Source organism: Athene cunicularia, assembly GCF_003259725.1.
Source record: "Athene cunicularia isolate RWA chromosome 2 unlocalized genomic scaffold, athCun1 chr2_part2, whole genome shotgun sequence".
NCBI classification, from domain to species: Eukaryota; Metazoa; Chordata; class Aves; order Strigiformes; family Strigidae; genus Athene; species Athene cunicularia.
The window spans coordinates 3,180,609-3,191,849 of record NW_020799096.1 but is presented as its reverse complement, the minus strand read 5'-3'; the positions used below and the strand labels follow the sequence as shown (position 1 = coordinate 3,191,849).

At 54.6% G+C, this 11,241-nt stretch overlaps 1 protein-coding gene across 1 annotated transcript in view; it reads right to left on the bottom strand.

Annotated features, from left to right (window-relative positions):
- The window catches only part of LOC113477503, a 36,673-nt gene extending 34,613 nt beyond the window's left edge, over positions 1-2,060 (bottom strand). The window contains exon 1 of the mRNA XM_026843815.1: positions 2,027-2,060. Coding sequence (XP_026699616.1) covers positions 2,027-2,060 — 34 coding nt within the window. The remainder of the gene's footprint in view (positions 1-2,026) is intronic.
- Positions 2,061-11,241: the final 9,181 nt, after the last annotated feature.

Here is an 11,241-nt window from a genome sequence, read left to right as displayed (position 1 = left end):
AAGAGACAGCGGGGGAGGCGGGGTGCCGGGGGAAGGGGTGCATGGGGTGCTGGGGATGCTCGGAGGTGCGGGGGCCCTGGGAGTACCGATCCAGAGAACTGCCCACTTCCCTTGCAAATTATTTACTTACAACAACATATGCTGGTTTCTGAACGTTGCCCAAGAATCCTGCTTGCCCAGACTGTTTTGTGGATTCAGTGTAGCTCACCCAGATAGTTTGAGGATTGGCTATGATAATAAAGTAGCAGGTAGCCCGGGGGTATGAATTAAAAAGACAGCGGATTCAAAGCCCTTAATGGGCACTTAGGCAAACTGAAACTTGAACAAAAGGACTCAGAGATGCTGTCGAGGGAGGATGATCTCGCCGATTTAGGAAGAAGACACCTGGATTTTGCTTCACAGCGCATGCCCTGGAAAGACGTGAAGAAGACCACGTACTTCTCCCCTTCAATAATTATAATAATCACAAGTATTCCCCGAACTAATTGTAATAACCCGTCCTTTCCTAATGAGTATGTATACTTGGGTGTAATAAATATTTGGCTACTTGCCAGAGGCGGTGGGCAAGCTTTGTGGAGAAATCCCCTTTCACCCCAGCCGGAATAAACATACCTGCTTTATAACGACTCTCTCCGAGTTGTAGAGTTTGTTTCCGCGTGTCAGTAACAGGGGAGGCTGTGCATGAGGTATTGGGGTGCTGGGGATGCTAAGGGGTGCAGGGGGTGCCAGGGGAGGGGGTGCATGAGGTGTTGGGGTGCTGGGGATGCACTAGTGCTGGGGAGGGGCACTGGGTCCCCACTGGGGCTTGTTATCAAGGTGCCAGGGCTGTGGGGCAGCCCCATGCTGGGGGGACAGCAATGCCGGGGTGCTGGGGGTGCATCCCCACCCACAGGCAGCTGCTGGTCCTGCTGGGTGCTGAGGAAGGGCCACACTGGGACACAGCCCCAGCCTGCTGCCCCCCCCCTCCCTGGCAACCCTCCCTGCCCACACTCCCAGCCCTGGCATCGATTTTTGTCCCACAACGAGGGGGGCCCTGCTGTGGGTCAGGGGTTCCACTCCACCAGCACCACAGTGCCAGGTGCAGCACAGCCCTGGCACCCCAGTGCTGTGACCCCCTCATTCCCTGCCCTGGTGCTGAGCAGGACCCTGCCTGCTCCTGCAGATCTCCCTGCCCTGGCACAGGGCCTCCCCTGTGGTGACCGTCCCCTGCCGCAGCACCCACCACATCCCCCACCCCTCAGCTCAGCACCCAGTGTCCCCTGGCCTCCATTTCCCCTCCCCAGCAGACCCCCTCGGACCAGGGCATGGAGCTGGGACAGAACAGGGCAGAAAGGGCCATGTCCATCCCCAGACGGAGCTGAGGGAACAGTCCCGGGAGCCGCACAGCTGCCCAAGGAGGGACACTGTCATTTAGGGAAAATAAATAATCTTCTGCATATAGGTCAAACGTCTAAAAATGTTGCCCAGGAGACACTCGGAGCCTGTAACGAGAAGGAAATTAATGAGCCCAGTGGCCCTGGGGAGGTGAGGAATGCTGCACAGAAGGCAAAAAACCTGCCATGTTTGCCCAAAGGAGCAGGGAACCGAAATGTGCCGCATTTCACAGGTTTGACCAGGATGGAGCAGGCCGTGCTCTTCAGGGACCTCTGGTGACACGGCACCCAGAGCTGTGCTGCCAGCAGATGCACCGTCCTAACAACCTCTCAGCCCGTGCTGTCCCCTGTCCCGACAGTCCGGGCACTAACTAAACTAAGCCCTGAAATCATAAATCGAAGGTTGGTGGAAATAGAATTGAAGCTGCTGGGTCACTCGTGGCATGGGGACAGCAAGAGCTGTTCCCCGTGCCAGCCTCGGGGCTGGTGCTCTCAGGAGCTTTCGGTGCAGCTGGACTCCAGTCCCTGGGGGGGAGCAGCGGCCAGGCTCAGCCAACCCCCTCCCCGGGACAAACTCATCCCTCCTTTGCCCTGAGCAGCTCCCCGCTGCAGCCACTCCCACCTCTCCCAGCTGAGTGAAGGGCTGGAGGTACCAGGACCAGCAGCCTGCACCGGTGGTTGCACCATCCTCATTTGGGTGGTGACATGGACAGGTACCCCTTTTTGCTATACTCTGCACTCCTCACCCTCACCTGGTACAGCTCCACCACCACCAGCCTTTTGGGGAGCCCCAGCAGTGTGGCTGGGGGGGGTGGGTCTGGGGCCGGTGCAGAGCCCTGGGCCAAGGGGGTTCTCCCGGAGAGCTGTGGGTGGAAGATCCTGTTGCCCACGGCCCCACGCCAGCAGAGCCAGGAGCTGCAGTGCTCCTCCGGGCACCGGGACCACCGCAAAATCCCCCCCTGGGGGTGGCGAGAAGCCAGAGAGGAGCCTGACAGATGGGGAAGCTGTGAACACCCCCTCAGCACAGCGCAGAAGGTGCTGGGAGAAGGATTTTCCCGGCCCAAGGGAACTGTGAGTGACTCTCTGCAGGCTGCGGCCCACGGACCTGCTGGCACAGGCCACGGTGACACGGGGACACCAGCATGTCCCACAGCCCTGCAGGAGGCTGCCAGAGCCGGCACAGACATCTTGCTAATGCTCCCGGTATTCTCAGTCACCTTGCCAGGGTGGTGGAGGGAGGATTTGGCCCCCCTGTGTCACATCCCGCTGCCCCTTTGCCCTCAGTGGCAGGGGGTTGCCATGAGCATGGGGCTGCGCCTGGGGGAGCTGGAGCTGCACTGCCGCCAGAAACACGGAAAACACAGAAAAGGCTTTTTTTCCTTGATTTTTTCTGCCAAAGAGAAGGGAAATTTCGCAGACAGCTGCAACAACAGCCCTTTGAGATGCCAAATCTCAGCTGCTGTGTGAGAAATCCCCACCCTGGTGCACCCCCCCCCCAACAGCCGTGCCATGCCGTGCTGTGCTGTGCCATGCAGTGCCAGGGAGCACGGGCACCTGCTGACGCAGCAGGGCAGAACCGGCAAGCTTTGATGAGAGCGGGGCTGGCTACAGGCCAGGGGGAAGGTCGAGAGCCATGTCTGCAGGCCTGGCATTGAAATGTAAAATAAAGGAACAGGCGAGGGGGAGCACAGGGGTGAGGATGGCCCATGCCAGGCACGTGGCACGGTGTTGGCAAAGCCCAGTCACCCACAGTGCGCAGCCCCGTGGTGGCCCAGAGCCCCCCTCAATCACTGGAAGGTGAGGTGCTGCTTCTAACAGCCATGCTCACCACGTGGCTCCCCTCCCCTTCGCCAGGGGGGGTCTGCGGTCCATATGCTGCCCTACTTCACACCAGCCACCCACTGCTGCGCTCCCAGGGCGGGATGGGAGCTCCCCGAGGCCGACAGATGTATTGTGGCCTGGAATCAGGTTCCTGCAGCTGTGACTGGCACCACCAGGCCACCCGATGGTGAGTTGAGGATTTTTGAATTATTCTCAGCTTTTAGCAAGCAGGTCAGGTTGCTTCAACACCCTCGGGGTCCGAGAAACATAAAACCCAATAGCCGGAAGCATCGCATCAAGCAGAAAGAACCATATTGCAAACCTTCACACTCATGTGATATCATCGAGGAGGAGCAACGCCCCCCCCCGTCCTCGGTTTCACAGGCAGCCTCACGTCGCCCCATCTGCTTGCGACCCTCCGCACCAGAGCCGTCAGGGAGGGCGACGACGGGGAAGGAACAGGGGCAGGCGGATTGGGAGAAGCCAGTGCTCAGCACCGTGGCAGGAGCGTTTCCAGGCCAGCGCTGGGGGGGGGCCGCTGGGGATTTATGCTGGTTATTACACAGACGCTTCCCCTCCCAACGGTTTCTGTGCCACCTCCGAGCGTGACACACACCCCGGCCCCAGGTGGCTTTTTTTGGGATGCCCTAGTTGTGCTACCATCCCGCAACGTGCCGGGTGTACACGTGGTTCGGCCGCCAGTAACCAGGCCAAGAGCTGGTCAGACACAGAGGGGACGACAGGGTGGGAATGGGGAGCATGGGACTGTGAAGGGGGGGCTTGCTCAAGCAGGAACACTTATTTCTGCTTTATGACTCAAAAAATCATGAAAAGTCCAAAACTCGCTTTCTTCTTCCTTTGTCCTTGGGAATGAATACATGAGGCTGGAAGACATTTTCCCAATTATATTTCTGGAACCAGACCAGAGCTGGAAGGGCTGGGGGAGTTTAAGACACTGAAGAATGTCCATCATCCTCTTCTTAATACCCTTAAGGACACAGATTTCTGGGTCTCCACTTCCTTAGTGCTAAAAATTACAGTGATTACTTCACAGTGAACCAAGCACTGAAGGAAAAGGAGAAGCTGGACATGGCTGGCCCAAAGGCATAACCTGGTACACGTGAAGCGAGGCCTCTGCACAGCCATTTTGTAGAGCATTTGTCACTCAGAACGACCCACAGGCTCTTACGGGTGATGGGGTGGAGGTCTGGAAAGGACATTTCTTCCGATTTTTGAATACGTTGAAAAATCAGACTGAAAAAAATCAGAAAAAAGGGTTCAGATTGGTCAAATAATCCCAAAGGGAATCAAACACAGACAGTGATGTTACAGTGGGTTACAGGGTCCCCCAGTTCCACTGTCAGCTTTCCCCAGCAGTAGCCCCCCGTTTACCGGGGACACTGCACAACCCTCTGTCACTGGATCCAGGGGACTTGCCCTGGCACAGGGGAGGCTCCCCCCAACAAGCTGCCACCTTTCCCTAAGAACACCCAGTTCCCAAAGCAGCTGGTGCCCAGGGACACTGGAAGGACTTCCCAGTCTGCTGATCTGTGGGGAAAAAAACCCAACAAAAGTCTTTATGATCACCCCAAAATTTTTCATGACACATTGTCCCTCATTTGTATTATTTTGGCATTGCCAGGGTTAACCACAGAATCACAGGAAGGTTTGGGTTGGAAGGGACCTTAAAGATCATCCAGTCCCACTCCTCTGCCATGGGCAGGGACACCTTACACTAGCCCAGGTTGCCCAAAGCCCCGTCCAACCTGGCCTTGGACACTCCCAGGGAGGGGGCGGCCACAGCTGCTCTGGGCAACCTGTGCCAGTGTCTCACCACTCTCACAGGGAAGAATTTCTTCCTTATCTCTAATCTAAATCTCCCCTCTTTCAGTTTAAAACTGTTACCCCTCATCCTATGCCTATCCTCCCTGATCAGGAGTCCCTCCCCAGCTTTCCTGTAGCCCCTTTAAGTACTGAGAGGCTGCTATTAGGTCTCCCCAGAGCCTTCTCTTCTGCAGGCTGAACACCCCCAACTCTCCCAGCCTGTCCTCATAGGGGAGGTGCTCCAGCCCCCTGATCACCCTCATGGCCTCCTCTGGAGCAGACCCTTGCAAGATGTCCTCCTCCCAGCAGCCCCACCATAGCACACAGCCAGGAGAAGCCCCTCCGTCACCCTGACAGGGGACAACACTGTGGGACCAACTACAGCAGTACTGAAGACATACAGGATGGCAAAGCCTGCAGTACCCAGTCCCTCTGCTCGGGGCAAAGTCACATCTCACATAGGGATACGAGCCTCATGCTCACTTCACGTGGGGTACCAGCAAAGAAAAAGAGGAGGACAGAGTCACAGTCAGCAACAAAAATAGATTGATTGAATGAAAAATTCCTAAGTTGTTTCAAAATTCTTTGTTGGGTATTTTTGGCCAAAGATGACGCTTCCCTGCCTCCCACACAAGCGAGATCCCAATTAACCTTTGTGCAATTAGCTTTCCCCAGAAGACGAGATTCCGTTATGTGAAAACCAATTAGGGTATATCTTGGAGGGATGCCACAGAGCATTGCATCCACATACTCACTCGGACATGTCACCTCATCCTGCCCGGGATCATGCCAGAGATGCTGTGGGCTCACCGCAGCGCCCGCTCAGTGTAAGCACCCACCGTGAGGCAGAGCCATGAGCCGCTGTGGGGCTGGCAAAGGACATCTCGCGTGCGAGATCCCGATGGATCAGCCAAGCGCCGATGTCGCAAGGACACTGTGTCAGACAGAAGGGCTTGCACAAAAGCAGAAGGGCTTGCTCTGGAGGCTGCAAAGTCCAGAGGGGAAAAAAACCCCACACACTTAGAGAATTGGAAAGAAGTAGCTCTTGACTATTCATTCACACTTGGTGAGAACTTAAAAAGACAGAGGAGACAGTGACAAAACCCCTCGGTGACACAGATAAACTCACAGCTGGCAGAGGGTTATGAAGGTCCAGTCTCCACCTTGTTTGCATACACTGAGATCTTCCTTTGAAATTCTGGATGGAGTTTCCTCGGCTGTATGTGTTACTGTACTGACACAGGATGGATAAAGCTAAGGGAGGGCTCCACTGTACCCGAAGGCAGTGTGTGGGCAGCCCCTGCGAGAGCCGTGTTGGGCAGCATCCCCTGGGGCCGCAGAACGCCCTTTCACTCCCGAAGATAACCAGCTATGCTCAATTGATTAAATAATCTGGTCAGCACAGATGACATAAAGGGCTCTGTTAGTGATAAACGGCAGAAATGAGGCAGCCTGGGGCAAGCTCGCCCACCACCAGGTTTCACGGTTACAGCCTGTGGGACAGTCTGTCAGCGGGGAGGAGCTGTGGCACGAAGCCAGTGCACAGGACTGGGGTGAAGACACCCCAGGGAAGCTGCAAACAGGGACTGTAGTGGGCTGGAGGCAGCCTGGAGTGCGCAGGCTCTCTCCAGAACCTACTGAGATGCAACCAGGAGGCTCTGCAAGTCCTTTTATGTGGCCGAAGGGGAGAGAAGGGGCAGGTTTAGCAGTGTCTGCATCCAAGGGTTGGGCAGGACTGATCCTGCAGCAAAGAGCCTGTGCTGTGAAATGGAGGAGCCACGGATGTAAACTGACACGCTACAGCCTGGGGCAGCTGAAGGGGAACGCTGTGCTTGCAGGGAGAGGAAGGCTGGGCTTTTCAAAGTGCTTATCCCGTTTTCTGCAGCAGCAAGGGCGCTGCTCAGCTTAGATGATTTAGTAGCTGCCCTTCCCAATGCAGGCCTCTATGCCTTAAAAGGAAACATCTCTTTGGCGAAACACTGAATCTGGGCCCCAAAAAGAAGCATAAACTCATAAAAGGCCTGAGTAATGGAAGCTTTTCTCTTAAAAGAAAGGAACAGCTGGCGGAAGAGATGAGGGAGTTTGCAGGGCCATTGTGTGTTTTGTTATTCTTTTGATTACAAGGTTTTTGACTGCAGTTATGGAACAGGCGGAAAAAAACTGCATCTGGTGTGAAGGCACCAGCTGGAGCAATTCAAACCCTCCTCCAAAGAGGGAGAGCTGAGAACTGCAGCAATCACACTGCACTGTGAGCAGAGGGATCGGCTCTGAAGGGCGGCGTTAAAGGAGACTGCTTCACGCCTCGGTGCTTTAAAAGCACCTGATGTACGTGGCACGGTGACAAAGGCAAAGGACAATCAACACTGTTTCATGCCAAGCAGGAGTGAAGCGCAGCCTCTCAGGTCTAAAGGAATGATTCAGGAAGAAAAAGACGTTTGTTAAGACAGGACAAAAAAACCCCATTTCTGTTGCTTGGTGGGTACCTACTTTCCAGAAGGCTGCTTTAATGTTGGAGGGGGATGATTGCCAACAATTTTGTCTCAAAAACAAGATACAGGTCTCCTGCTAAGAAATACAACAGCTAAAGGTCTCACAAGAAACACAGCAGAGTTGTCGAAACACGCTTGAAGCTGTCCAGACACATCCAACCCTTGTGTTTGCTTTTCACAAGTTGCACTGCAATCCAGCCCCTTTGTAACTAAAATCTTCAAAATACATTTTTCCCCTCCAGCCTGCTCCAACGGCACTCCTCGCCGTGATTGCAAAGGGAAAGCGGGACGATGGCCGAAGGCCGTGGAAGTCTCGCAGAGGTTTATTTTGAGATGTCACATCTGATAAACCCCTCTGCTCTGAGAGTTGGCAGCGCAGGCAGGCACGCGGCCGGTGGCACCCGCCTCTGACTCAGCGGTGAGAGGGCCTGGGAGCTGCTGGCTGACACGAAATCAGTCTCTGGAGACATCCACAAGCGTTTCCTCTGCAGGAGCTCTCCCACGGGGGAGGAGTGTGGCACATGTATCCACAGGAAGCCACACAGCACGTTTCCTCTCTGGTTTGTCACGTTGTCAGAGCCCCTGCGTGTGGCCACACAAAGCCCTGAGGTAATGGACGATGGTTCCCTGCCCTGTCTCAACAGGAGAGCAGCAGTCAGGGCAAAGAGTGTAAAAAATGAAAGGGGGTCAGAAAGCAGTGCAGATGTTGTGAGTCACCCGAGGCAGAGGGAGAACAAGAATGTGCCTGCACCACTGTGCTCACCCAGTCCTTCAGCAGGGCGAGCACTCCCAGGCCCTTTCTCCGAAAAGCGATCAGCTGAAACAGCTTCTGTGTGAGGCTGGGAGGCTTCTGCTTCAGGGAAGAAGTTGTCAGGAAGGTGAAGGAGCTCTGCTGGGTCACAAGCAGCTGGTGAGGGCGGAGAAAGACTGTCTGCCTGTTCACTGTCTCTCCAACATCAAGAATAAGCACAGGAACGGGGGGCATCAGGTGAAGCAAGCAGGATCCCACTTCAAAACTCAAGAGGAGAGCACTGTGTTCAGAGGGGAGAACCTCACTTCAGGCTGGTAACAATGCCAAGGCAAGTGTCTGAGTAAATCTCACCCCGGTGACACCACAGATGTGTCCAGTGTACCTCTGGCAATAGCGAGCAGCTGCTTTTGCTGAGCATTTTGGTGTCTCCAGCCTCTGCCTGTAAAAGGGGCAGCCGTTTAGAGGCTGTGGAGCTGCTGCCGCCTCCACCGGAGCATGGGCTCATCCCAGAGGCCAGGTTTATCTCAGGCTCCAGCAGAGCGAGGATCTCCCCAGATCTTGCCACCACCAGACCACACATCCCCTGCAAACACAAAGCTTGATGAGAGATGTTCGTCTGGGACACCTTCACTGTCGTGATAATGGCCTCACTGTGCTCTTTGCTAACGGAAATAACAGAGCTGGGCATGCCGTTGTGGTTTAAACCCTGCTGGCAGCCCAACGCCATGCAGCCGCTCGCTCAGCCTCCCCCACCCCAGGGGAGAGGGGAGAGAGTTGGAGGGGTAAGGGTAAGGAGACCTGTAGGTTGAGGTAAAACCAATTGAATAACTGAAATAAAATTCAAATAATAATGACAATAATAATAATAATAATAATAATAATAATGGAAAATACAAATGAGTGATGCACAATGTGATTGCTCACCACCCACTGACCAATGCCCGGCCCACTCCCGGCTAGGGATCCCAGAGGAGAGAGAATCCTGAAACCACAATCCCAGAAGCCAGAGCGCGCTTCCCAATCCACCTTCCTCTATACACTGAGCTGGATGACATGAAATATTCCAGCAGCCAGTTTGGGTCCAGTGCTCTGTCTCTGCTTCCTCCCAGCTCCTTATGCACCTGCACTGGGCAGAGTACAGGGAGTTGCAAAGTCCTTGATTTCTCAGCAACAACTGAAAAAATCAGTGTGTTATCAACATTATTCTCATACTGAATCCCACGCTGAATCCAAAACACAGCAATATTGGAGCTACTATGAAGGAAAAAACTAATTAGCTCTATCCCAGCCAAAACCAGGACGTGTAACAGTGATGTATTCTCTCATCTTTTCCCTGGGGGGACATACCATGACAGGGCACCAAAAAGCATCTGCAGGAGCGTCTGGGATGTGACTGGAGGGGATGCCTACACCTGCTGTGCCCCGAAGGTGAGGGTGAGCTGCTGCAGGACAGAGCAGGAGCACGATGGGGGTGCTCAAGATACTCCTCCTACCCCCTTACTGCTGCTCCAGGAGACACAGAAGACACACTGTCCCACCGTCTGTCTACTCAGACTATGTGTGGAGGATGTTAACTAACCCGCTGTGCTGCAAAATACGATTTTCTGCTCTCTGCAAACCCCATTCTAGCTCATTTCCGAGCAGAGCAGTGTAAAACCTTCAAGACCAACCCCCCTCCCACCGCAGTGGACTCCCTAACCTCTGCAAGCTTGAGGAGCTCCATTTAACTGTGGGGTTTATCCAGCCACCACAGCCATTTACTTAGTACTCACTCTTCTCTTGTTTCTCTTCTGGCAAAAGCAAGTTCGTCAAGGCCACGAGCTCTGCCCCGGTTGCTGCCCAGCAAGAGGAAGCAACAGCCTCCGCTCTCCCATGGCCATTTATCACCTGCATGTGGCTGATAACTTCATCTGCCATGAAACATAAACACCCGCTCAGAAGTTTTGTTTCGAAAGCTCCTTTGATTCCAGACATCCTTGTATGGTTTCCTTTTATAGAAACAGAGGAATTTTCCTTTTAAAACTAGACCAGTTTTCCAAATCCTCAGTAAAACTGAGTTTATAACCCAGCAGCTGGTGCAGATGGCTCTGCAGGAGCAGCGATGGTGAATGTTCCCATACTCTGGAAGCACACCGGGGTCACATGAGGGATTAGTCTCAGCATCTCAGATTTTAAAACTCTGCTAAAGCACTCTACAACCACGGCTTTGGCTGAGTATTACCAATAAAGTGGCAAATACGAGGCTTTTAACAGCCAAGCAGGTTTAGGGCAAGCTTCTGTTGCTGCCAAGATGCAATTCAAACTCCCAGTGGGGAACTGTCACATACACACCGAGCCAGCCTGCTGCTCCGCATCCACGCCTGGCAAAACCATTCTGCTTCTAAAAGGTCCTTGTGCCCTTCTGTGTCACGGGCGATTGCACCTGGCCTGCCTGCCACCTCCCTTGCTGTCTTCTGGGGCTCTGGCTTTTGAAGAGCTCTCCCAAAACCACAAGCTTTGCTGGACTTGCACGCAGTTTTCTTGAGAGACACGCCGACCTTCCTCGAGGCCATGGTTACAGCAATCCTACGCAGCGCCCTGTAAAACTCCCCTGTATATCATGGTAACTGCTATTGCGGAGGACAGCGCACATCCTCCGGGACTCCTTGCACAAGCACCAGGGTGCAGGTTTGAAACGGTTCCATCCAGGACTTCACCCAGGGGCAAGTAGGCTCCTGCTTCGAACAGAGCAGAATCATGGCGTGGCCTGTGGCTGGCTCCTCTTGACTCCCCTCAGCCCCTCACCACTATAGAAAGCTGCCCCCTGCCCACTCTCTGCCCTCAGCAGGGTCACTGGACCCTGCAAACGCTGCCGAGGCTGCCAGGCCATCGCCGCCAAGCCTCCTCCTGGGGATGCAGGCAGGCCTGCCCCGCCGGCCCAGCCCAGGCCCTGCTGGGCCTCACCGGCTGGGCAGGGCCCTGCCTTCCACTGCAGGGGCTCGGG